Below are 26,915 nucleotides of genomic sequence, written 5' to 3' on the forward strand. Positions count from 1 at the left end.
GGCGCGAACCTGGTGCGTCGACGCACCGGGCCCGGCCGGGAGCACCGCCCCTCGCGGCAGCCGGAACTCGGCGGCTCGGGACCTCGGCTGCTCCGGGCCCAGGCCGGACTGCGGCCATGGCGTCGGCGGCTGTGGAGAGCTTCGTGGCCAAGCAGTTGGACCTGCTGGAGCTCGAGAGGGACGCGGAGGTCGAGGAGCGCAGGTACGGCCGCCGGCCCGGGCCTCGGGTTCGGTCCGGCGGTTCCCCTAGGCCCCCCTACTCTCCCAGCTCAGACCTCGGGCGGACCTCCCTCCTGGGGGCTCGGCCTGACCTGGGGGTCGGCCTCCTCGAGTCCGGATCGCGGCTGTGAAGGGGCTCGGCCTCCCACAGAGATGGAAGCCTCTTCACCCCCCGGGACAGCCCGTTCCGTTTGGGGGACCCTTAGGAAGGGTCTGTTCTCCCCCTGAAGTCCTCCTCTGAACTTTGCCTCGTAGGTGCTGCCTCTCTCCCCATTTCCATCCCCAAAGTGTTCTCAGCCCTCTTCCGTCATCGTCCCCTCTGTCAGTGTTTGCGCCTGCTCCGTGCCAGGCCCCGAGTGAGATAGAGTCACTGATGGTCCCCTGGCGGCTGGGTTTGAGCGGAAGGGGCAGGTGGGAGCGGAAACAGTTCCCTCCCAGCGTGATAGATGCTGACCCGTGTGTGCAGGCAAAGTGCTGTGGGAACAGGAGGGTGGACAGCTGACCCTGGGGAGCCTTAGGTTGAGGCTGGCTTCGTGGAGGAGGTGGTGCCTGAGCACAGCTTGCAGAAAAATAGGGGTTCAGGTGGAGGCGGGGGAGGATATTCCTGGAAGAGATGTGGGGAGGAAGGGCAGCCCTGCAGGCGAGGGTGGAGCCCTGAGAAAGCCAGACTTGTTTCCGTAGGGCTGAAACTTTGAGAGATGACACTGAGGCCTGTAAAAGCACCCCACATACATCAGCCCCTTTAAACCTTACGTCAACTCTGCGAAGTTGGTTACTGTAATTCTCGTTTTATGTCTAAGGAGGCTGAGACAGAGGTTAAGTCATGTGCCCCAGGTAACACAGGTCGAGCCAGGATTTGAGTTCAGGCAGGCTGATCCCAGAGTTTGCACTCAACCGTTGTGCTACCCAAGTGGAGAGGATTTGTTTTAGAGGTTTTTGATCGTGATGGTTAAGAGCATTTGCAGTCCTGTCGACGTCAGTGGGATCCCAGCTCCATGATTTATGGCTGGATGACTTTGCAGGCTTAGTTACCTCATCTGTAAAATGAGATCATTCTCACAGCAAACCAGTGAGGTGGGAACACAATGATCTCGAAGTCAAGTGCTCAGCACGGTTCAGAGTACAGAGTAAGCACCCATGGGAAGATAGGCGGGGGCCAGATTGGGAAGGGCCTTGTGGAGAAGATTGTATTATATTCCTGTGCAGAGGATGGGCCTCGGCGCAGTTAAGCAGGTCAGGGAGGTAAATAGATTTTCATCTTAGGGGGATCTGTTGGATGTCGCTGCTGGGATTGGCTGGGGAGAACCCAGAGATAAGGTAGTTAGGAAGCTCAGTTTAGTCCAGAGACGGCCAGTGATGTGGGCTTGAACCAAAGCTGTGGCGGTGAGGATGAGGCAGGGGTGGATTCTGGGTACAAATGGGAGGGGCCTGGTGGGACTCAGTGGCACACAGGACTCAGGACAGAAGGCGAAGATGAGCGAAGGTTCTGTCTTGGGAAACTGGGAGGAGGGCACAGATCGCGCTGGGGCTATGGGGGGGGGGCAGGTTTGAGAGGGGGCAGGTTTGGAGTTTCCCTGGTCACCCTTTGTGCCTGTGCAGAGATCTCCATCTGTTCTTCCTGCACGGTTGGAAGTAAAAACTGGTAAAATACAAATACTGAAGTCTCAACATTGGGTGTCTCCCAGGTCCTGGCAGGAAAATGTCTCTCTGAAAGAACTCCAGAGCCGAGGCGTCTGCTTGCTGAAGCTGCAGGTATCCAGCCAGCGGACCGGGCTGTACGGACGGTTGCTGGTCACCTTTGAGCCCAGGAGATGCATGTCTGCAGCTGTGCTTCCCAGTAACAGCTTTATTTCCGGTCTGTGCATTTTTGACATAGGTGGACTTTGAGTATTGCTGTCTTCAGATGTGGGTTGTAAAGACCAGGTCACATACGACCAGTTGGGGAATAAAGCATTGTAATGGAAAGCTCTCACTTAGAAATTCAGCAGTTCCGAGGCTTTTTGGTAGTTTAGAGCAGCACTGCCCAGACTGGCAGCCACTAGCCACGTGGGTTATTGAACGCTCGAAATAGGGCTAGTGATCGCTGCTGGTGTAAAATACGCATGAGATTTTGAAGATTTAGTGCAAAAAATTTAGAATATCAAGAGTAATTTCTTTGAAAACTGATTATATCTTGAAATGATAATATTTTTCATGTATTGGGTTAAGTAAAACGTGATTAAATTTACCTGTTTCTTTTGGTTTTTTAATATGGCTACTAGAAAATGTAAAATTACACATGACTCTCACATGTCTCTTGAGTAGCCCTGGTCCAGATGGTTCAACGTGTGTAGTTGTGTATTCCCAGACCTTCCTCGCGCCAAGGATACTTTGGCTAAACTTGTGGCAGCTCTGCTGGAAAGGAGGGGCAGTTAGAAGAAGCTTCTTAAGCTCACACCTGGGACTCGTGTTTTTGATCAGAGCTGGAAGCTGGGAGAGAGCAACACTGCCGAGCACTGCATTTCCATTAGAAAAGTCTCTCTGCCTTGTTTTGGTGGTGACAGAGTTTGTTGGTTTCATATTTCGATTTTCTAGACGCTTGCCCCACAATTGTTGGAATACGGGCTGGGTTTGGAGACAGATAGGAGGAGGGGAAGCTGCTGGTTTGGAGTCAGATCTTACACTTTGCTGTTAAGTGGCCGAGGGTCAGTCACGTGTCCTCTGAAGAACAGAACCAAGGGGATTATAGTTGAGCTTTCGGCCTCGCCATCAGTATGAGTGGGTGGGACTGGATGCGCAGGGCGTTTGTAAACTCTGAAAACCAAAGGAATAGTACGTGTTCAGGCAGTAAGTGTTGCGGAGTGAATGACCCGAGGGGTTGGTGAATAGCTGATAAACAGGAAGTCAGCTGTTTATGTGAAAAAGTATGGAGCTGAAAATCTGATGTGTTGCTTCGGCTTCTGATCAAACGTAGGTGGGGTTGTTAGTTTTTCGTCTCCTGAAGAGCAGTTTTAAGGCTCTGTATCTGAGAGGTGTGAATTCTGCAATGTGGGACCCTACTCAGGGCAGCCGGTGGGGAAGTCACAGTCGGGACGGGGTCGCCTGCACTCAGCCTCACGGAGGTCCCCGTGCACAGAACCAGACCTCGGGCCCAGGGGCACTGCTGCCACCTGCTCCTTGTCTTTAAAAGTTGGGGCGGGAGACAGAAAAGATTCAAGGTGCAGATGAAACTCATTGCCTAGAAGGAAAACAGCTAGGACTAAGAATACGCCTCACGCTTGGTTGACGCGTGGCACGTACTCTGACTCGGAATAAATGGGGTGTGAGTATGTGGGAGGCCCTGGCTGCATCTCAGCGTGGATTCTTGTTTGGTCAGAACTGTCTGTGTTCAAGTGACAGAAACCCCGAGCCAGATGGGCTGGAACAGGAGGGGGGCGCGTGGGTTGTGATAGCTGGAAGGTGGCTGCACGGCTCAGAGGAGGTCACCTGGGCTTAGTTCCACTGCGTGTTTCGGCTCCGCCCTCTCCTGGGTTGGCTTCCTTCTCAGGTGCCAAGTGATAGCAGCTTCAGCCCTCACGTCCTCTCCAGTTTCTGGTCCAGCTGGGAAGGGTGAGGGCATCCTTCCAGCTGTCCACCCAAAAGTCTCACCACATCTCAGGGGCTCTGATTTGGTCCCTTGTCCATCCCCGAGCCAGTCACTGGCCAGGGGGCTCGTGAAGCCCTGATTGGCTCGGGTGTGGGTCGTGTGCTCCGTCCCGGCATCAGGGGAAGCCTCTCAGACTCGCCTGGTGATGGGTGAATCACCAAACAGCTGTCACAGGAGTGGGGAGGCCCAGCTGAGTGGGCAACAAACCACCCTCTCCCTCCTTCCTCAGTGTTCCCTTTCCACCTGGAATGTTCTCCCCCAGGTGAGCTCGTGGCCCCCACTGTTTCCAGGGCCCACCCTGCTTACGGGTCACCCCTCAGAGAGGCCCTTCCCACACTGCAATGGCACCCTCGTCCCTCTCCACCCTCTGCTGCGCTTCATCTTTTTTTTTTTTTAATACATTTATTTTATTTGTTTTGGGCTGCATTGGGTCTTTGTTGCTGCACGCGGGCTTTCTCTAGTTGCGGTGAGCGGGAGCTACTCTTCGTTGTGGTGCACGTGCTTCTCATTGCGGTGGCTTCTCTTGCTGCGGAGCGCTGGCTGTAAGGCGTGCGGGCTTCAGCAGTTGTGACGCATGGGCTTCAGTAGTTGTGGCTCACGGACTCTAGAGCGCAGGCTCAGTAGTTGTGGCACACGGGCCCAGCTGCTCCGTGGCACGTGGGATCTTCCCGGACCAGGGCTCAAACCCGCGTCCCCTGCATTGGCAGGTGGATTCTTAACCACTGCGCCACCAGGGAAGCCCCTGCACTTCATCTTAACTAAAGCCCTTGGCTCTGACCCCTGGTAGGTTTTCGTATTTGCTCCTCTCCTCCCTAACGTGAGCTCAGGGACTGTGTTTTATTCCTAATATAGACCAGCACCCAGAACAGTGCTGGGCACAGAGGAAGACTTTAAATATTTTATTGACTGTCATGTTTGTTTTAAACAGTTCATTGAGCTCCAGTAAATTTTCACATATGATGTTAGTTAAAAGTATTTTTTTTTACTGATTTCATTTCTAATGAATGTAACAGATACAGTGTTTGAAATATGCTGGAATTTGTTATATGAAGTAATTCACGTTTAGCGTTGTTCAGTGTTTATGTAACTGGTCTTTGCTTCTGTAGGTGACATCGTGGGTCTGTATGAGGAAGACAGTCAGCTGGCCACTGGGATCCTGACCCGGATCACCCAGCAGTTGGTCACTGTGGCCTTTGACGAGTCCCATGATTTCCAGTTGAGTTTGGACCGAGAGCATTCCTACAGGCTGTTAAAACTTGCCAACGACATCACTTATAAGCGACTGAAAAAGTAAGTGTGTGTGACTGGAAGTCACATGTGACGTTTTCCTTAAACACACCTCCCTCCTGCTGGGCAGAAGAGGGCAGGCACATCCGTCTGGGGTCGGTCGCATGCCTCTCATGGGAGGTGGCGGGCAGCAGCGTCGCGTGGAGCCTCGGGCGCTGGGTTAATTGCTGGTTTTCACTAAGCTCCTAATTTTCATTTTCTCCTTTGGCAGAACTCTGATTACCCTAAAGAAGTATCATTCTGGCCCCGCCGCCTCGCTCACAGAGGTCCTCTTCGGCGGATCAGACCCCAGCCCTGCCAGTGAGATACGTAAGAGCTTGTGGTTTTCCTTTTCTGGTTGAAATCACCATGGACAGGATCTCAAACAGTGAGACCCTGGGCCATTTTAGCAAGAGTTTGAGAATGTACAGTGAGAAGAAATCTACCTTAGTGTCTTTTTATAAGTTTCTTTGTGTGACTTGCTAGAACTAAGTCTCTTTCCTGTACACGGCGTCAAAGAAGTAGTTCATTCCATTTTTTTTTATGATGTTCTTTCTAATATATCTAAATATCGAATATTTTTGTTTTGAAATGCGAGGGTGTTTCTTCTAGCCCAGTGCCCTGTGAGAACAGAGGATGACTGGTCATGCCTCATGCTCGATAGCATTGTTTTATAGTTTGAAAAGTCTCAGTTCTAAGTGCATTTGATTATTTTCTCAGTATCCTGTAAATTGAAGACAGTTTATTTCTAATTGTAAGAGTGCCGTGTATTAGTCATAGAACGTTTGGAAATAAAGAAGCATATAAACAAGGGAAAGAAATCACTCGAAAGCCTGCCACTTAAGAGTGAGCCTCACTGATACGTGTGTGTATTCTTCTAGTTGCTTTTCCACCTCCACACAGAACAGTCTGACTTACATACAGACACACGCATGTGTCCATGCGCACACACACACACACACACGCACACACACACGACTGTTCTCACGGTGGTCTGCAATTTCTCATCTCCTTCAGTGTCTTGGAGAAGCTCATTTTGAGAGGAGTTTTATCACCTCGCCAGGCAGCTGCCCGTCACTGAACCACCCTGTAGGTGTTGGACTTGGCCGGTTTTTACAGTACAGCTTCAGTCATTCTCACACAAGGGCCGCCCCACACCCTTTTCCCGTCACGCCGGTGCTCGTACCCTGGCGGTGTGTTGGCTCTTAGCTCAGGGCTGCTTTGTACCTTCTCAGATTCCAAAAGCACTCACATTTCAATAAGACTTTATTTCTGCCAACCGTTTACCGAGAGGCTACTATGAGCTGGGAAGGGAACTAGCATTGTTTTTGCTGTGTTTCAAGGAACACGATGTGCCCTGCTTGTAGCCAGCGTCCAGGGGAGAAGGGAACACGCAGGAGCTCTGGGTCGGATGCTCCGTTGCTCTCTCCGAGTCTGTTTCCGTCTTAACCTCCGGGTCGGCGCCCTATGCCCGTGGGGGTCAGTGCGCTCGTCTCTGCGGCGGGCACCGCGGGGCGGAGGCTGCGGGTGCGAGGCTGGATGCAGCGGCACCTGCTCTCAGAGCACGGAGCTTACGAAGCAGGTCATTAGAATCGGCCATGGAAGATTCAGAACAGAAACGTGGTCCTGGATCTGCTCATAATTCTTGTTTGCTTTCATCGTTTTACGGGCGCTTAAAAAGGGCCACTATGGTAGAAATGAATCTGTTCCCAGAAACATTTACTTTACAAGAAGCTGTTATTCTGGAGCATGAGTTGGCAGACTTTTTCAATAAAGGGACAGATGGTAAACATCGTAGGCTGTGCCGGCCGGTGCGGCGGCAGGCTGCTGGGGACAGTGTCCCGGGACACATGCCTCACCGAGCAGGCGGCCGGCTGGGCTTGGCCTGCGGGCCACAGTCTGCAGATTGCTGGTCCAGGAAAACAAAGCAGGTTGATTTTGCGTTGACTGGCCGACCCCTGGGGAGGGCCGGCTTTCTCCCCGTTACAGCCCGTATTTCTGTCGGCACACGCGGGGTCAGGGGCGGGGAGCGCCGGGTGACTGGGAGCTGGGTCCTCACTGTCGCTTGTTCCGCAGCCCCCCTTACTTTCTACAACGCCACTCTGGACGCCTCCCAGCAGGAAGCGGTCTGGTTCGCGCTGTCCCAGAAGGAACTCGCCATCATCCATGGGCCTCCCGGCACTGGGAAGACCACCACTGTGGTTGAAATCATTCTCCAAGCTGTGAAACAGGGCTCAAAGGTGGGCAGTGGGCACCGTGTCCCCGCCGGCACCCCTCACTCCAGTCTGCCACGCTCGCAGGCGCCCAGCAGGGCCCCAGCCTGGGCTCTGGGGGACTCGGTCGGCAATGTTCCTGAGTGTTTACTGACTGAGCACTGGGCTGGGCCCTTTTCGGTCTCTGACAGCGCTTGGGACTGTTGGTCTGGGGTGGTGAGGTCTGGGTTACTGTCGGCCAGGCCACAGTCTAGGAGCCGCGTCTGCTCAGCACCCACGCTCTGTGCCCAGACCCCTGCTGGGCATGCCGGGCGTGCAGGTGACCAGGGACTGTCTGTGCCGTTCAGGAGGAGACCGTGCAGCCAGTTCCCGGAGACAGAAGTGTTCTGGTTGATCAGGTGGTCTGGTGAGTTGTGCAGAGCGCAGGTTACCGTTTCCGAGATGTGGGATGTGATATCGTGTGTTGTTCACTTAGATTTTTAGTGGGTGAGGAAGGATCCTTCATCCTCATCTGCACCAACACGAGTCCTCGTGGATTCTGAGCACGTGGAAAGCTTTTCAGAAAACCTTTCTGGGTCGTAGACGTTGGATAAGGATAAGAATTAGAGCAATATGGTCCACATTTGTAGGTTGACATTTCCTGGGTGCTTCTTACGAACGAGGCACGTTTCTCAGTCTTTCCAGAGTTCGCCCCTTTAATCCTCACAGAAGCCCCGGGTGCGGGGACTCCATGGTCTCGGGCCCCGTCCCTCCACAGTGGGTGGCAGAGCCAGGACTCAGACTCGGGCGACACTCTCCCCAGAGCCCCCGCTCCTGCAGGGAGATCCATGTTGGCTGCAAGGCCACGTCCAATGGTCTCCTGCAAATGACTGTCTTGGCAAGATGTTTACCAAGAAAAGCTGGTGAAAGATGACTTACTGGCAGGGAGCAGATTTGATGGTTTAATTGGGTGCCTCTGTTTCAGGAAACAGTGAAACAGGAGACACCTGTGTTCACGCTTTGGTGCAAACCGCCTTTGGCCACCTAGATGGGGTGGGGACTCTCCTCTCTGCCTCCCCTTCCCGCTCCACCCCCTCCTAAGAGCCAGACTGCAGTTCTGGAAGCAAGATTGAACCTGTTCAGAAAGGTTTTTCCTCATTCCGCTTTGTCAGATGATAAAGTGACTTGATGGGTGATGAGACGGGTGTCCCAGCCCTGATTATCTCAGGGCACTTTGAGGCCTTTCCTTCCAGTTGCTGGGCATCCTTTCTGGTCCTTTGGAGCCTAACAGGTTCTTAAGACCCGAGGTCTAGTATCCAGATGTTGTGTCAGTTTCCAGTAACTCATGTCCTGCAGACTGTCTGCATCCGTCCTTACAGCCGGACGTTTACACTGTAACGTTACTGGTTGCGCACGTTCCACCCTCCTCTCTTTAACTTTCGGACTTTCCATTTGCTTAATAGAAACTTAAGTGATTTCGTTAAAAAAGAAATCACCAAGCCCGAGTTTGCGCTGTGCTTCCCCAGGTTCTGTGCTGCGCCCCTTCTAACATCGCCGTGGACAACCTGGTCGAGCAGCTGGCCCAGTGGAAGCAGAGGCTCCTGCGCCTCGGGCACCCCGCACGGCTCCTGGAGTCTGTCCAGCAACATTCCCTGGATGCGGTCTTGGCGCGGGGTGATGGCACCCGGATTGTGGCTGACATCAGGAAGGACATCGACCAGGTCTTGGTGAGTAGCTCTCAGCCGGTGTCCGCTCTGCATGTGGTTTCGTGATCTGCAGTCTTTGCCGGGAGTGCACTGTATCCTCTTGCTTTTCTCTGGCCTTTGCCGATTCATGTACTTATCTTGAACGTTGGGACTGCCCATTTTTGGTAGAGACCTGTGCTCAGCACTGAACAGGGACTCACCTGTCTTCAAGATAGTTTCATGAAGAGGCGAGCAATTGTCTTGCAGAAAATATTCCTCTTAAGGATTCCCTATGTCTGGCATGTTGGCTGGATAATATCGACCAGCAGAAAAAAAGCAGCCTGAAAATAAAAATTCAGAAAATATGCATCCTCCCTAAATTTCTAGTCCATTAATATAAAACATGGTGTAATCCTTGTGAAAGAGAACTAGGTAGGTGATAGGTTAATCTGAGATGGAGTTTTCTCGTGCAGTTCAGAACTTTCGAGCTCTTTGGTTCTCTAGTTTACACGTCCGCCCCCAGTTCCCTTAATCGCGTGTCCTGCCCTGTGTTTGCTCACCGCCAGCCTGTCTCACTGCCTCACATTTCTCTCCTTGTGTCGGGGGCTGGTGCAGAGACTCAGCCTTCCCCACGGACCTGTGGAATAGTGGGAACCCCGGGGGCGGAGACCAGGACACATGCATGTTACTCAAGGTTAAAGGCGCTGTAGGAATTTGCAGTGATGTTATTCGCGCCGTCACACATGTGGATGATTTCATTTTCCTTTTTCAATAAATTATTTAATTAATTTATTTTTGGCTGTGTTGGGTTTTTGTTGCTGTGCGCGGGCTTTCTCTAGTTGTGGCGATCAGGGGCTGCTCTTCGTTGCGGTGCGTGGGCTTCTCATTGTGGTGGCTTCTCTTGTTGCAGAGCACGGGCTCTAGTGTGCGGGCTTCAGTAGTTGTGGCTCGTGGGCTCAGTAGTTGTGGCATGCGGGCTCAGTAGTTGTGGCGCGTGGGCTCTAGAGTGTAGGCTCAGTAGTTGTGGCGCACAGGCTTAGTTGCTCCGCGGCATGTGGGATCTTCCCAGACCAGGACTCGAACCCGTGTCCCCAGCATTGGCAGGCGGATTCTTAACCACTGTGCCGGTTAACCACTGCTTCCTCCCTCTCCCTGTGGAGGTGACAGTGGCTCTAAGGCCAGTCAGGATGTCACCTGTGTGGATCTGTTGCTCCTTCAAGAAAGACTTTTGACTTTTTAGCGCCTTTGAAGGGACTTACATAAGTGGACCAATTGATGATAAATAAAAGCATTTGGTGAATTAAAAGGAGCTAAAATAAGTGCAAAGTCGAGCCAGAATTATGATGTTTTCTTTGCTTTTCTTTACAGGCAAAAAGCAAAAAGACCCGGAATAAAAGAGAGAAAAGTAATTTTCGAAATGAAATCAAGGTGTTAAGGAAGGAGCTGAAGGAGAGGGAGGAAGCAGCCATGCTGGAGAGCCTGGTGGCGGCCAACGTGGTCCTCGCGACAAACACAGGTGAGGGGACGGGCCTCCACCCCGTGTGGCTTCGAAGAGGGCTGGGAGTGTGCCCTCTTCCTTGGTTTTCTGGAAGAGTTTGGTAGAATTGTCTTTAAAATTGGGTAGAACACACCAATTCCAGCCCTTCTGGGCCTGCAGTTTTCTCTGTAGGGAGGTTTTTTCTTTTTTTTTTGGCCACACTGCATGCTGGTGGGATTTTAGTTCCCCAACCAGGGACTGAACCTGGACCATGGCAGTGGAAGTGCCGAGTCTTAACCACTGAACTGCCAGGGAAGGGGACTCCCTGTAGGGAGGTTTTTAACTGCAAATTCAACTTCTTTAATTGATATAGGATATTCAGGGTGTCTCTTCTTGAGTGAGCTTGTGTCTTTCAAGGAATTTGCCCATTTAATCTAAGTTGTGCAATTCCTAGACATTAAGTTGTTCATAATAACCCCTTATTTAAAAAAGGTCTGTAGCATCAGTAACAATGTCACCTCTTTTGTTCCTGATGTTGGTAATTTGTATCCTCTCTTTTTTCCCTGATCTTCTGGCAGGAGGGTTATTAATCTATTGATCACCTCAGAGCACTGGCTTTTGGTGTCACAAGTTTTCTATGTTATCTTTCTGTTTTCTGTTTCATTGATCTCGGCATTGGTTCCTATTATTTCCCTCTTCCTGCTCACTTGGGTCTGGTTTGCTCTTCAGTTTCTGTTTTCTTCAGCTGGAAGCAGAGGTCAATGATTTGTATTGATTTGAGACCCGTTGTGTTTTATACTAGAGGCATTTAGTGTTATAAATGTTTCCCCATGTACTGTTTTCATGGCATCCCATAAATTCAGATGTATTGGTTTTCATTTTCATTCATTGTGAAATATTGTCTCATTTCCCTTTTAATTTCTGTTTTTGACCCATGATGATTTAGAAGTGTGTCATTTTCTTTCCAGATATTTGGAGGTTTTCCAGATAGCTTCCTATCATTGATTTCTAATTTAATTCCATGTGGACAGAGGACGTAGTATGTACGACTTGAATCATTTCATTGAGACTTATCTTATGGTCCAGAACGTGGTCTCTGTGAATGTTCCACGTACACTGGAAAAGAATGGGCTGTCTGGTTTTGTCAAAGTGTTTCATGATGGTTGATGACTGTCGTTCAAGTCTGTATCTTCCTGATTTTCTGTCTGTGTGTCCTGTCTCTGAGCGAGGGGTGTTGAAATCACCTGTCACTATGCATTCGTTTATTTCTCCTTGGAGTTCTGTCAGTGTTTTCCCTGTGGCCTTTGTAGCTCTTTTACTTGGGGCGTAAATGTCATGTTTCCTTTATTAACCAATTTATCATTATGAAATGACCTTCTGTATCCCTAGTATGTTCTTTTTTTGAAGTCTACTTTGGTATGAAGATAGCCACTTCAGCTGGAGACCACACTTAGCTGCTTTAGGCCTTTCTAATGTGGCCGCTTGGTTCTTAAAAGCCAGCAAGTGAGAGAGTCTTGTAGCAAGATGGGTTAGTCTTCTGTAATGTTACCATGGCGTGACACCCCATCATCTTTGCTATATTCCTTTGGCCAGAAGCAAGGCACGGGTCTGGCCCACGCTTAAGGGGAGGGTATTCCACGGAGTGTGAATACCGGGAGGCCAGGGTCAAGGAGGGGGTTGCCTTAGGGTCTGTCTGACACAGCCTCTCATGGGGGCTACTCTAAGGAATGGAGTCCAGGTTCTGATTGACTTTGTAATTATTGTTTCACCCAGTTGCCTTTTAAATCAGATAGGACAAAACCAGAATTACAAAAATGCTCTCATACTGTCTTTTGTACTTACCTATGTAGTTGCTTCTGTTGGTGCTCTTTGCTTCTTGGTGTGGATTTGAGTTACTGTCTAGGGTTCTTCATGTCACCCTGAAGGACTCCCTTTAGTATTTCTTGAAGGGCAGGTCTCAGCTTTTCTCTACCTGGGATTATCTTTTTTCTCCTCTGTTTTCGAATGACTCTGTTTTTAGAGAGAGAGTTCTCGGTTGGCAGCCTTTTCCTTTTAGTTGTTTGACTGTGTCACCCCCTGCCTCTCGGCCTCTCTGGTTTCTGCTGAGAGCACAGGGTTAGTCTTACTGAGGATCCCTTGTATGTGACAGGTTGCTTCTCTCCTGCTGTTCCTTCTTTGTCTTTCGGCAGCTTGACTGTGGTAAAAGTCTCGGTGTGCTCCCTTCGGGTTAACCACGTGGATTTGTTGAGTCCCCTGGATGTGTGCATTGTTTTCCATCAGATTTGGGAAGTTTTCAGCCATTATTTTTTCCAATATTCTTTTGGCCCCTTTCTTGCTCTCCTTTCTTTCTAGGGCTCCTATTATGCACACGTTGGTGTACTTGATGGTCTTCAAGTTGCTGGTCATGGGATTCATTCTTTATTCTTTCTGTTCCTCAGACTGAATAATTCAGTTGGCCTGTTTCCTGATTCTTCTGCCTGTTCAGATCTGCTGTTTAGCCCTTCCAGTGAATAACAGTTATTGTACTTTTCAACTGCAGACTTTTTTTTTTTTTAAATAATTTCTGTGTCTTTATCGATAGTCTCTATTTGGCGGGACGTCATTCTCAGACATCCCTCACCCTCACCTCCTGTGGGCGCAGAGCCCCAAGGTGAGCCAGAGGTGAGTGTGTAGGGCCTCCTCTGGTCTTTCCCGAGTGTGCACACAGCCCTTACACGAGTGTGGCTTCTAGGTTCTCGGCCACGTGTCGGAGCTTTCAGAGCCCACGGACATCTCACTCCCCAGGTTTTCCTCCAAAGCTTCTGGTCATCCTGCTTTGCGCCAGCTGTTATCCTCAGCCTCCGAGAGCACTCGTGTGCAACAGTGGCCTCTGGTTGTTTCCCACTGACACCCCCTGGGGAGGGGTTGTTTGCACAGGGCGAGCTCCAAGTCAGGTCAAATAAAGACAGTCTTGCGAGTGGGACCTTCCAGGGAACCAGCAGCAAGTCTGACAGTGACAGTTCTCTGGGGGCGGGGCTTCGAAGGAGTTCTGTCCCCAGTGGGGCAGGCCGCTGCTCTTCACTGTGAATGCAGGCCATTGGTTTCAGGGCCAGCACAGAACTGGGAGCGGTGCCTGTGCCCAGGAATGCCACAGAGCCCGCTCTGCTTGCCCAGAGTTAGTCAGTTTTCGGAGCAGACACTCCTGGATTGCTGTAAGCTTTTGATTGATTTCTGGAGTTCTGAAAGAGTCGGTTCTGCCAGTTCTGCCAGTGTTCTCGTTGCTTTGGTGGTGGAGGGAGTTTTCAGAGGCCCTTATCCAGCCGATTCTGCTCACATTCTTCTCTGACTGACTTCAATGCAGCACCCGCTGGAAATCACAGCTGCCCCTCCGTGCAAGGTCAGCATGTGGCCTTTTAGGTCCCTCCTGGTTAGACTGGGGAACTGGAATGAGATTCCTAGAAGCGCTTCCCTCTGCAACGTGAAATCACAGCCATAATCCAGGCACAGCTCTTAGCTATCCAAAGCCCCGTCCAAATTCTGCCTTCTCTGCAGACAGACTCCCTAACCGTCTCTGCAAAGTCGGGCTCAGGAAAGTTATCGAGATGTAGGTCTTAATCATAAGATAATATACATCGCAGCGTCATTAATCTAGGGGAAAAGGGCAAGAACTCACGTTTGTAGCATCTGTTAAAGCCTCTCATCTTGTGGCAGGCACTTGATACGTATTATTTAACACGTGTGCTACATTTTTATATATGTATTTGGGCAACCAGTATGTGTTATTTGACACATCCGTGCTCTATTAGTATGTGGTGTGTGTAACAGTCTGTTTGTAGGTGAGGCGCTGGGGTCGGGTGGCTTGCCCAAGGCCTCACCGCTGTTTGTGAGCGTGGGTGCGGGCCCCGGGTCTCGCCCACACTGGACCTCATTCCACCGTACGGCTCTGTGTTCCACGGAGGAGGCACTGGTGCGGTGGTTCTGTGTTGCTGGTACGTAGGGGTTTCCCCGGGTGAACGCCCAGCAGTTCATTTTCTGTGTGTTCAAGAGGACACCTAAGAAGAGAATGAGGTAAATCCTAAATTCAGAAAACAATACAGAAATTACATTTAGAATTAAGACAGCCTTCCAAGGATTTGGGGTCCCAGCCCCAAAGCGGTGATTGATTTTGGTGAATGAAACGTTGGAGTGGCCGTGACCAGGGGCGCACTGCTTCACACTTACACGTGGAGTGGGCTGGAACCATGAGCTCCGGAGCGTCCTTCCCAGGTTTTATTCCAAGGTGCAATCATATTACACGAGCCTTAATACAAGACTAGATGATGAAACAGTGGCTTGTTGGTGGCTCTTTTGGGGTGACTGCAGCTAGGATGACACAGCCGGTGCGTCCTGTAAAGGCTTACGGTTCTGATTTCGACCAGGTGCCTCTTCGGACGGCCCCTTGAAGCTGCTGCCAGACGGCCACTTCGACATGGTGGTCATTGACGAGTGTGCCCAGGCCCTGGAGGCCAGCTGCTGGATCCCCCTGCTGAAGGCCAGGAAATGCGTCCTGGCCGGAGACCACAGACAGCTGCCCCCCACCATCTTCTCTCACAAGTAAGGCCCCTCCGCCCCTCAGCTGCCACCCCTGTGTCTATCCCTCGAAGCCCAGCCCAGAAGCCCCGGGCTCAGCCGGAGGTACTGGAGGTGCTGGGAAGCCTGGCCGATGTGCTGACTTAAGGATGTGCGGTGGGCAGGTGGCTCCCTGGGCATCTGAGCCCCCACTTTGGCGGAGGGAAAAGCCTGGGGTCCCCCGATCGGAGGCTCGGTTTCAGTTACACCGCACAGAGGAAGTAGGGTCTCAAGTTGTATGACTCACAGATCCCAGAAGAGGGGACGCGGCCAGCAGGGGAGGGGCAGCCGTCCAGCCCAGGTCACTAGAGAGTGGCTAGCAGACCTGTCATTTATAAGTTGGTTGGCGCCGAGGCCACTGGCTTTTCCCGGGCTTCACTCTCAGGGGTGGCTGTAAAAGGTGCCCCGAGCGAAGCAGAGCGGGAGCGAGAGCCCTGAGCTCGGGTCCTTCTCTGGGCGTGCGGGCTCTGGCGTGAGCTGGGTGATCACACTGTGAGGCCGCCCGGGCAGCAGCTCCGAGAGCAGTGGCGTTTCTCATCCCGCCGGGGGCGCCGTCATCCGTGGGCTCCTGTACTTGCTTGTTCAGATGGCAGCTCGGTCAGACGTGTGCTCCCTGAGGTCGGGGGTCGAGTGGTGTCCATCCTTGTGGCCCCAGAACCGGGCGCGTGCTCAGTCCCTGCCTGTCGAGTTGACGTCCTCTAACGGGGCGGCAGGTGGGGGTGCGTGCTCGCGCAGGGGTCCCGGGGGAGTGTGACTGGCTCTGGCTCATTGGCCCTCATCTGCAGGCACGTCCTTCCGCTGAGGACACGAGGGGTGGCTAAGGGGACTGCGCTCCTGCCACTGTAGGGACGCAGCAGTCAGTCCCTGGTGGTGTGACTGCTTCCTGGGTGCGGCCTGCTGCCGCCACCGGGCCTCTTCACCCTGTCCGCAGACCCCCAGGGCTCCGGCCACGCTGGCCCCTCCGTCCCTCCTCCACGGGTGTCGGGTCCCGACCGCCCTTCATTCACTTCTCTGTCATCCCCGTTGACGGCTCGCTCGCCTGGCTTTGTCAGCACTCGGCACTCCTGGCGATGGTGTGTGTCAGTCCATCGTTTACTTCCCAGCGGCAGTGTGAGGCCTGTGAGGCCTGGGGACAAGGCCTGACACTTGGCGTCCCTGAGCTAACTGGCCTCTTCCGGGCCAGCTCCCACGCCCAGGTCCAGGGGTGGCTCCCAGAGGCTGAGGCCCCCGCGAGATCAGGAGACGAGCAGACCTCTCCCTGCTGCCGCTGTTGGAGACGAGGGTCTCCTCCAGTCCGTGCGAGGGAGGCCGTCGGTGGAGCTCGCAGGAGGGGAGTGGCGACCCTGGAGCTGAGGGGTGTGCAGGTCAGGGTCCCCCAGGAAGGGGCGTCCGGCCGGGGACTTCAGAGTGAGGGCGCAGAGCGTGGGGTGAATAGAGTGGGAGACGGGGGAACGTGGTTTGGAAGATCGTCCTGGTGGGAGCGGGCGTGCGCGTGGGGAGGGGCTCGGACGCTCTCCAGAAGCGGGGCCTCGGGGGCGTCGATTCAGCAGCTGGTTCCGGAGGAGGCCCGGAGGGTCCTGGGAAGCGGGTCTCTGGGTAGACGGTGTGGGCTCGGGGAGGGGGCACCGTATGGTGTCTGTGGAGAAAGCAGGGTGATTTGGGGGGAAGTCTGTCTGTGGGGTCGTGCTGGGTGTTTCTGGGTTTGTGGTTGGGGCTGGGAGTCACCTCACCCCTCCTGTCCTTGGCGCTGCTTTTGGTTGGTACCTTTATTAAACAGCATTAACTGCAGAGGCCTGGTCAGTTACGGAGGGAGGACGGATGCCTGGGTAACACTGGGCACTTTCCCTCCGTGGTGAGAGGAGGCTCTGGAGCCCGGCCGCCTGGCCTGGCCCTGGCTCTGCGGCTCGCTGGCTGGGCGGCCTCGGGCTGGTCTCTCTCCTCGTGTGGAACAAGGGAAGCGTACCAGTAACCGGCTCAGGTTGTGTGAGGATGAGGCGAGTTAATCGGTGTAAAGTGCCCAGAGCAGTGCCTGGTGCGTGGGAAGCACCCAGCAACCGTCAGCTACTGCTGTTGTTAGTAGTGGACTCCTTACGGCCGGAGTGTGTTGGAATTTTCAAAAACTTGTCTGTGTTAGTTCCCTTCAGCTGCTGTAACAAATTACCACGAACTCAAGCAACGGGGCTTTATTATCTTACAGTTCTGGAGGTCCAAAATCAGTCTCTGCGACTTGAGATCAAGGTGTGGGCGGGGCTGGTTCCTTCTGGAGGCTCGGGGGGGGGGGGGGAGAATCCGGGCCTTTGCCTCTCCCGGCTTCTGGAGCCACCTGCCTGCCTTACCTGTGACCCCTCCGTCTTCAGAGCCGGCTCTGCAGCATCTTCAGGGCTCTCTTGTCACATCGCCTTCTCTGATGCTGACCCTTCTGCCTCCCTCTTAGGAGGCCCTCGTGATGACATGGGCCCTCCCGGATGACCCGGGATCATCTCGCATCTCTGCTCCTCCCCTTTGTCACTGAGGTCACATGCTTGCAGGTCCCAGGATTAGGACGTGGGCACCTCTGAGGGGCCGCACCCTTAGTTCTAGGTCAGAAGTGGGGCGTGGGTTGCGTGCTGAGGTTTGAGGACTGCTTTCCTCCCCGGCCCCTGGTGTAGGCTGGACTCAGGACTCAGGCCCTCCTTCCTTGTCCTCTCCTTGGGGCAGGGCCGCACTGGCGGGGCTGTCACTGAGCCTGATGGAGCGCCTGGCGGAAGGGCATGGCGCCAGGTCGGTACGCATGCTGAGCGTGCAGTACCGCATGCACCAGGCCATCGCGCGCTGGGCCTCGGAGGCCCTGTACCATGGACAGCTCACGACCCACCCTTCCGTGGCCGGGCACCTCCTGCGGTGAGTGACTCGGCTACACCCCCATCCCCTGTGTCACCGGAACCACGTTCCACAAAGATCTGAGAGTGAAAGTCGCCTCTGAGACTGGATTTCTGCATCTTGCCCTGGAGAGCTGGGTTGGGCTCCTGCAGTCTGAGGTCCCTTGCTCTCTGCACCGCCCGTTGTCCTGTCGGGGGAGAGGGGCGGCTGGGGGAGAAGGGCAGCGGGGCTTCTGTTCCTGGGACCCCAGCGCCGCTCTGTCGCCGGGGCCTCGTGCATTCAGTCTCACCTGTGTGCAGGGATCTCCCGGGAGTGGCTGCCACGGAGGAGACGGGTGTCCCCCTGCTGCTGCTGGACACGGCCGGCTGCGGGCTGCTTGAGCTGGAGGACGAGGATGAGCAATCTAAAGGGAACCCTGGTGAGCCTGCCTGCAGAGGCCCAAAATGGCCCTGGGCTGCTCTTTAAAGATCGAAGCCCCTCTCAGCTGCCCGCGTCAGAGAGGAGCGGAGCGAGCAAGGGGAGCAGGCGACGGCGCGGCCCTCCTTGGGGCGGCGGTCCTGAGCCAGACGCCCCGGGAGGTCGAGTTCTCGACGGGTGGGCGTCCCCGAGTCAAGGGAGTGGGTGGGCCCAGGCCGCGTCCTGTGTCCTCGTTCAGAACCGAGTGGCCTGGCGTGGCCTGGCTTGGCCTTGGGACGCGACCCTGGCTCACTCACAGGGCTGTCAGTCAGTGGGTCGCACGGCCGTTCTTCCGCCAAGAGGAGACTCCCATCAGCTGTGGGTCCTGTGCGCTGTTTGCTGGGCCTGGTGGCCCCTCTGCCCCAGGTTGTTGGCTTGCAGGAGTCAGGCCCAGTGTGAGACCAGCCTGTCGTCACAGACGGAAAAGTGCTTAAAAAACAGGCGTCGGTGACAGGCGTCCAAGGTGCGCCCCGCCTCGTGCTGAAGAGTCGTCCATTTCCCTCCAGGTGAAGTGCGCCTCGTCAGTCTGCACGTCCAGGCGCTGGTGGACGCCGGTGTCCAGGCCGGCGACATCGCCATCATCACGCCGTACAACCTGCAGGTGTGGGGCTCCGCTGTCTCTTGTGTGTCGGGGCGACTTGCCGCCCCAGAGGGGCCAGAGGATGAAAGCTCCAGGGTGGAACTGACCACATCCTGACTGGATCCAGGGCTCAAATGACCTCAGCAACGGCCTCCGTCCGCCTGTCCGTGTTTCCCCCTGCCATGCCATCCCCTGCCCCATCCTGGGCTCTCGCCTGGTTTGCTGTGTCGGCTGCGTTTTCAGGCCTGCCCTCGGGGGCCAGGCAGCGTCAGCACGACGCCGTCCTTCCAAGGTGGTCCCGGGGGCGCCGCCTGTCTCTTTATGGCATTTCCCACGGGAGTCTCAGGTTTGAGTCTTATCGGTCCGGCTCAGGTTGTCCCGTCCCTGAGCCGCTGGATTGAGGGGTCCTCGCCCCTCCCGGGGTCGGCCTTCCGGCTCGTGGGACACCACGGGGCTGGCGCGGCTCCGGAGGCTGCCTGAAGGAAGGTCGGGGGCGCGGCTGTCACCTGGAGAAGGCGGTGGGTCGGGACCAGCAGACACAACCGATGTCTGCTGCCTTCTCTTGGGCTTTTCTGCCGTTTCCCCTCTCAGTGCCTCTGTGCTCGTGAAGCAAAGCCTGCCTGCTTTGGTAGGAAAAACGTACCTGCTTCAAAGCATTCTGAGGCCCGCTGATCAGTTGCCATCCCGGTTTGGAGGCGTCACACGTGGGGATGTCTGAGCCAAGCGAGATGGTGACACGCATGTCAGCGCTGGGGTGTGGGTCACAGCTGCCACGTTTGTGTGCTATCTTGGTCTGTTGTGCGCACGCCCGTGGGAAGAGCGGTTCTCGGAAGCCTTCTCCCCGAGGCTCCTGCGGGGCCTCCCTGGGGCCTGGCAGCTCTGCAGGGCCAGGCCTCCGCCGGGCTGAACGGCAGCGCGTCCAGGCCGGCCCGACCTGGGCTGTGATATGTGGCCTCGCTTGGTGTTTCAGGTGGACCTGCTCAGACAGAGCCTCACGCACAGGCACCCGGAGCTCGAGATTAAGTCTGTCGACGGCTTCCAGGGCCGAGAGAAGGAGGCTGTGATCCTGTCCTTCGTCAGATCCAACAGGAAAGGTGCGGAGCCGGGACTTCCCTGGTGGTCCAGTGGTTAGGCCTCGGCGCTTTCACTGCCCAGGGCCCAGGGTCGATCCCTGCTCGGGGAACTAGGGTCCCGCAAGCCGAGTGGGGTGGCTGGGGAGACCGGGACACTGCTGCAGAGGGGGCCCCAAGAGCCCAGAGCTTGTCTCCTGGCCTCCAGGCCAGTTCAGCCTCAGGGCATGGCTTCTGCGGCCAGGGCGTGTGGGTGTGCCATCTGGTAAGAAAACTGTACCCAGAAACAGTTGTTAGTTAACGGGCTCTGTGAGTCGTTTCCAGTACGAGGTTGGCAACAGATAAGAGGAGGGGATAAGCTGAGGCGGGGGAAGAACACACCGGAATGTCCCTGGCGCTTTCCCTTGTGTGTCGACCGTAGCTGCAGCCCTGGGCTGTGTCCTGGGTCTGGGCTTAGGGAGAGGACTTTGTACCGACTTGGGAATGAGCGGCAGTCTGGTAGCTGCCAAAACTCCAGGTGGGACCGTGGGACCGTCCTAGACGGTGGCTGGGGGCTGAGGGGTGGGTGCTGAGTGACGGGGCCCCTGGCTGTGGGGGTGGACGGAGCCGCGTGGTCCTTCTCGGGGGACGGTCGCTGATGGGGGGAGGCCTGCCTTCCTAGCCCTTAGTCCCTGCTCCCTGCGCCCCCTCCCGGTTCGTGTGCAGGTGAGGTTGGCTTCCTCGCCGAGAACCGGCGCGTCAATGTGGCCGTCACCCGCGCCCGGCGGCACGTGGCCGTGGTCTGCGATTCCCACACCGTCAGCAGCCACGCCTTCCTGAAGACGCTGGTGGACTACTTCACAGAGCACGGGGAGGTGCGCACAGCCTTTGAGTATCTCGACGACATTGTCCCTGAAAACTACTCCCGTGAGGGTGCCCAGGGCCCTGGCCAGGCCGGCGCGAAGACCCGTGGCTCTGCCGCGACGGCCAGGAGGGCTCCCGGGAGTAGGCAGCCCACGGGGGCCGCGCTGGGTCGGAAGAAGCCGGGCACGGCGCCTTTGTCCTCCGAGGCCCAGCCTCAGCCCAGCCTCAACGGAGGCGGCCGGGAGAGGGCCAGGAGCAGAGATGGCGCAGAGCAATTCAGGGCTGTGATAACGGAGTTCGTAGCGAGTGAGAAGACACAGCTAGAGTTCCCTGCCTCCCTGGATTCGCAAGACAGGATGTGGGTCCATCAGATCGCGGAAGAGTACGGGCTGAGGCACGCAAGTGCTGGGGAGGGGAAGGAACGGTTCATCACCGTGAGCAAGAGGGTCCCAGTGGCCCCTGCGGCTCCAGCAACCCCGGCAGGGCCTGGCAGCAAAGCCCCTCTGTGTCCAGAGCCCCCCAGCCCTGCGCAGACAGAGCCCGCCATCGGGGAGCAGAGCAGCCAGGGCCAGCTGGACCTGAAGGCGCTGCACCTGGACAGACTGCAGAGGGCGGGGAGCCAGCCGGAGCAGCGGGCCACGGGCTCCGGGCCGCAGAAGTTACCAGAAAAGAAAAAGAAGAAAGAAGCAGAAGGTAAGCTGGTTGGCTCGCGAGAACACAGGCGTGGTGTCCCCTTTACTGGGGAGTTTGCCCCACTGCAGACCCACTTGCCACCCTCGAAAGAATCAGGACCCCTTCCCGGTGGTGCCCCTGCCCTAATCCTGCATTTTCTGCCCAGTTTCAGTTGGTGTGGTCTGAGTTCCCTGAGGGCCGTGCTAGTCACAGTGTCCTTTGTGTGCCCGGGGCCTCGCCTAGGGCCCGGCAGGTAGGGAGCCCTCAGAGCTTCTACTGCAGGTGAAGGGCCTGGAGTAGCAGCCGGGGTGGGCCTGGGGCCCCTGGGAACGGAGGGGCAGCCGCAGTGCCCTGCTGCGGCAACGGCGCTCCTTCCACGGGCTCGCGGGGTCCCAGGCAGGGCCGTGCACTCCGCTGTTGCATCCCGGGCTGTGCTGGCCCTCTGCTGGGGCGCCCGGGGCCTGTTTACTCTGCACCCCCATCTCGTACTGAGATTGAAGGTCCAGGGTCTGGATTTTCTGTAGACGCCTAGGTGAGCTCTGTTACAGCCGCTTCCCTCTTGGCAAGACCGCGAAGGCGGTCCCGTTCCCCGTATCCCTTGATGCCTGTGCGCAAAGCTGCATGAGCATGATTCTCAGCTTTCAGAGCAGCCTCCCTGCGCCTGCGGGTCCGTCTGGACTCACTCCATGGCATTTAGTGAGCGACCTCCGTGTGCCAAGCCTTGGCGCTAGTGAGCAAGACGGACGCCACCTCCGCCCTGTGGGAGCTGACACTCTGATGGGGGAAGGAGATGCTTCACTCCTGTTTAAACCCCACTGAGAACATGTAACTGCCATGGAGGATGGGGGCCAGGAAGGCATGACTGGAGGAACTGGGCTTCCTTCCAGAGGAAGGTGTGGGGCATGGCCACTTGAGGACCGAGCGCCCTGGGGAGACATCACCCCATTTCACGGCTGCTGGCACTGCTCGGGGTTTGAAACGCTTCTTCAAGCAGCCAGAATTATGGTGTAATTACAGAATTACGACCATATTATAATTGTGTTTCTCTTCCTCTTCTGAGCGTTTTCCTACAACTTTAAAAGATTTTCACACACCTGGTTACGAACATTAAGGTTTCATTAGCCCTGGCCGGTGAACGTGCAGGGGTTCATCTGACCATTACCCTGGAGGCGTGGTAGTTTGGGGTTTTTATACTTAACGAGGTAAGGAACATTCTCACATTTAAATGCTTCTCTGGATTTAAGAGGATGAACTTTGTGCAGGCCTGCTCCCTGCACGGCCAGCCCTTTCTGGAGACTCATGCCTTCACTGCCTGGTGTGAGTGGTCGTCGGTTCAGTGAGGGACCCAGCTCGATGGTGCATCTGCTCACGCGCTGTGGCCCCGAAAGCAGGAGGCCGGGCGCAGCTGCCCGATGGGGCAGATGTGGGCCCAGCGGGAGAGTTCCGGTCCGACTTCTTTCTCCTTGCCTGTTCGGGTGACACCTTTCTCCCCTTAGGACCCATGGCCATAGATCTGCCCGCCGGGGAGGACTTTGACGCCCTGGTCTCGGCCGCCATCAAGGCTGACAACACTTGTGGCCTCGCCAAGTGCACAGCCAGCGTCGTAACCCTGGGCCAGCTCTGTCAGCACTGCAGCCGCCGTTACTGCCTCAGCCACCACCTGCCCGAGGTACGTGGACCCTCGGCTCGGGCAGTGGGGAGGGCGGCAGGGCTTTGTCTCCAGGACACAGATCCTGGGTGTATGCACCCCATATAGACTGGGCCTGTGCGCGTGTGTGTCACCCACATACAGACTGTGGAACTGTACATGTGTGTCACCCACATACAGACTGTGGGCCTGTGCCTGTGTGTCACCCACATACAGACTGTGGGCCTGTGCGTGTGTGTGTGTGACCCACATTCAAACTGTGGGCCTGTGTGTCACCCACATACAAATTGTGGGCCTCTGTGTGTGTGTGACCCATATAAACTTTGGACCTGTGCGTGTGTGTGTAACCTGCATACAAACTGGGCCTGTGTGCGTGTGCGCGTCACCCCCATACAAATTGTGGGCCTGTGTGTGTGTGTGTGTGTGTGTGTGTGTGACCCACATATAAACTTTGGACCTGTGCATGTGGGTGTGTCACCCACATACAAACTGTGGGCCTGTGCGTGTGTCACCCACGTACAGACTGTGGGCCTGTGCGTGTGGGTGTGTCACCCACATACAAACTGTGGCCTGTGTGTGTGTCACCCACGTACAGACTGTGGGCCTGTGCGTGTGTGTGTGTGACCCACTTTCAAACTGGGCCTGTGCGTGTGTGTGTGTCACCCACATACAGACTGGGCCTGTGCCTGTGTGTGTCACCCACATACAAACTGTGGGCCTGTGCGTGTGTCACCGCCAAGCAGACTGACATCACCCTGCCAGGGAGGTCTGCTCGGAGGAGGGTCTGGGCAGGGCTGCAGGAAGGGTTTTGGGCTCTAGCTGCCAGCCCTGTGAGGGTGTGGACCCTGCCCGCCCCCGACCCCCGGGAGCCCCTCCGAGGTCGGTGCTGGGGCTTCCTGAGCCCCGAGCTCTGCGATGGCGGAACTGGGGGCCTCTTCCTCCGCCCCCAGCACAGCACTGCCTCTTGTGTCCCCCAGACCCACGGCTGTGGGGAGAGGGCTCGCGCCCATGCACGGCAGAGGATTAGCCGGGAAGGGGCCCCCTACGCCGGCAGCGGGGCCAAGGACAGGTCCCTGGACCCTGCCAAGAGGGCCCAGCTGCAGAGGAGGCTGGACAAGAAGCTGGACCAGCTGACCGGCCAGCGGAGGGGCAAGAGGAAGGAGAAGGGGAAGTGAGGCCGGGAACCCCACCGCGTGCACCGCCTCTGTGTCTGAAGCTGTGGCTGCCGGTGAGCGGGGCTGCCCCCGGCGTCTTTCTGTCCCTGGCGGCAGCTCCTGGCGACAGTGCTACAGGCAGACCCATGCCGTCTACCCGGTGACGGGTGAGGTGGCTGCGGGAGCACGGGGCGGTGAGCTGCTCTGACGTGGTGGGTCGCGGTGGAGAGGCCGCGGGGCACAGCTAGGGCCAGTGGCCGCTTCTCAGGGCTGTTGTAGGGAAGGCCCTGGACTGCTGCGTCCCCTTCCTCACTCCCGGCCCAGGCCATTCCCCGAGATCCCGCCCTCGGAATCACGGGCTGCTGCTTCCGGCGTTGGGAAGGTTCTGTTCCCTCGGACCCCTGCCTGGGCCTCAAACTCCATAAAAGTGATGTCCCTGCCGTCCAGGGCTGGCCAGCGTTCAGCCCGTCAGGTGAGAGGGCGCCCAGGTGACGTCTCGGAGCTGGCACGTCTCCTGCGTGCCCCCGTGCACGACTCGCCCCTCGTTGGGGCTGTGACTTCACCGAGGCCGTCGTCTGTCTGTGCCCTCGTGGCTGCGGTGGCCCCAGCCTGACCTGACAGCCCTGACCATTCTGCTGCTGTGCAGGCCCTAGCTCAGGCCCGGGTGTGGTTTACGAAGGCTCCCGGGCCAGCGCCTGCCCGTCCTCGGCGCTGTTCCCGGTGATGGTCTCGGGAAAGAGCCGCCCCAGAGCGCCGGCGCTGCTGACCCCTGCAGACCCAGAGCCCCCGGAGGTGTCCTCCCGGGTCCCTCGTTGAAGAGAAGCCCAGGTGGATGTATTCTTTTATCCTCAGAGTTTTTTGTGTTTCAAAGGGATATAAGTGATTTAAAAACCAAATAAAAATATGTGCACATGGTCCACAGTATGTGTGTTATGTGTCTCCGATGGTCGTTCTTCCCCTCTTTGCTCAAAGCGTCACTTTCCGAAGTGGTTGAGAACCGGTGAGCACAGGACACTCGGGGCCTTAGGCGGGAGGTGGGCGCCGGCCACGCGGGGCAGCTCTTGTCCTGGGGACAAACGACAAGGGGGAGAAAACATACCTGTTCTGCTTGATTTTCTACCAACTGGAACGAAAGTTTCAGGTTGGCAGGTGTAGCACTGTGAACTGGAGAGGAAAACACAGGGTCCGGCTTGAAGGAAGGACAGCACTGAGGACGGCGCTTTGCCTAGAGCTGCCGCTGGAGAAGAGGCCAGGCCTGCACGGGGCCTCCGGGCATCGGTCTGGCTCCTTCTCTGTCGCCAACTGCACCCTCCCGCCCCCATCGTCATTCCCATCCCCGGGGCCCTCAGAGCCACTGGTGTTCAGGTGTCTGGGTTTTTGGCCTCAGTCTCCCTCAGGAGCCCCCCCCAGTTGCCACTTATCCAGCGTCTTGATGGAGCCTGTCCTTCCCGCCAGGCCCACACGCTTGACCACCCTGCGTTTGCCAGTGCTGGGCCCCGCCCCCCCGCCTGGCGGCCCTCCCTGTGCCCCCTCTCGTGGAGACGCCCCACCCCTGCCCAGGCCCGACACCCACTCTGCACCACGGCCCCTCCTCCTGCCCCTTCCGTGGGTGCCTTCCTCACTGGCTCCCATGAAGTGGCTGTAGGACTGAATTTTTCAGGAAGAGGAAGGAGTGGGGACCCGGGTGCATTGTGTCTTTAAGTGCCACACACTGTCTGGTGATGATTCATGTCATCACAGAGGGCACTGCCTTGTGTAGAGCCGCAGCTCCCGCTGCCCTTGAGGGCCCAGGCTGGTGGGAAATGTGGACGTGGCTACAAGGTCGCAAGGCGTCTGCGTTTGAAGCATCGTTTCATGGTTGCTGAGCGGTACGGTGGCAGCTCTTCTGCCTCCTGAGGGTGCTAATCTCCCTGCCTCTGTGGTAACAAGCCCCAATCCCCTTGCCGCAGGGAGGCTCTGGGTCCTCAGCTGGATCAGGGAACATACCCTAACAGCCACAGGAGGGCCAGGTTCAGGGATGGGCCAGAATCCTAACAGGGCCCATCAGGGATCTACCCTGGGGTCCGCAGACAGATGCTAAAAGAAAGGTGTTGGTTCTTCTTCCGCCGGGGATGACCCACAGCCACCCCTCCTGCCATCTAGAGGAAGCCTGTCTGTAGGAGAGAAGGAGGCCAGCACAGAGGCAGCACCAAAACGGGGTGTGGCGGAATAACCTGATCACATCGAGCACCTGGGTCCAGCCGCACCTGATCCCCAGCCCATTCTCAGTGTCCCGGACTAATAAATCCCCTTTTCTAGCCTTGGGTCTCCGTCCGCCTTGGGTTTCCGTCGCTAGCAGCTAAAAGGATCTTCGCTGACCCAGTTGTGCCCACGTCTGTGTATCTTATTGGGTCTATCCAGTCCCGGCACAGAGGCGGTGCCGAGTCAGGGCACCGGAAAGGGCAGGCCCTGTACCTTCGTCCCGTGGGCCATCCCGCCAGGAAGAGCTCGAAGTAGAGGAGGGAAGTTGGCGCGGGGGTGGCGAGAGACCTCCCGAGTTGGGGGGCCCTGCGAGTGGATGCCAGCTCCACTGAATGTGGCTT

At 56.3% G+C, this 26,915-nt stretch overlaps 1 protein-coding gene across 1 annotated transcript; it reads left to right on the forward strand.

The window, feature by feature from the left end:
* The first annotated feature begins 56 nt into the window (after window positions 1–56).
* Window positions 57–25,246, forward strand: IGHMBP2 (immunoglobulin mu DNA binding protein 2). Its single transcript, XM_029208185.1, has 15 exons — window positions 57–202; window positions 1,905–2,074; window positions 4,951–5,134; window positions 5,343–5,440; window positions 7,187–7,350; window positions 8,829–9,029; window positions 10,356–10,503; window positions 14,862–15,036; window positions 17,749–17,931; window positions 18,210–18,328; window positions 18,873–18,967; window positions 19,917–20,040; window positions 20,722–21,552; window positions 23,028–23,200; window positions 24,157–25,246. Exons 1-15 carry the CDS (start codon window positions 117–119, stop codon window positions 24,352–24,354), a joined length of 2,949 nt encoding a protein of 982 aa, XP_029064018.1. The 5' UTR covers window positions 57–116; the 3' UTR covers window positions 24,355–25,246.
* The last annotated feature ends 1,669 nt before the right edge of the window (window positions 25,247–26,915 follow it).

Source organism: Monodon monoceros, unplaced genomic scaffold (genome assembly GCF_005190385.1).
Source record: "Monodon monoceros isolate NGI ecotype Baffin Bay Population unplaced genomic scaffold, NGI_Narwhal_1 Super_Scaffold_7, whole genome shotgun sequence".
In the NCBI taxonomy this organism is placed as follows: Eukaryota; Metazoa; Chordata; class Mammalia; order Artiodactyla; family Monodontidae; genus Monodon; species Monodon monoceros.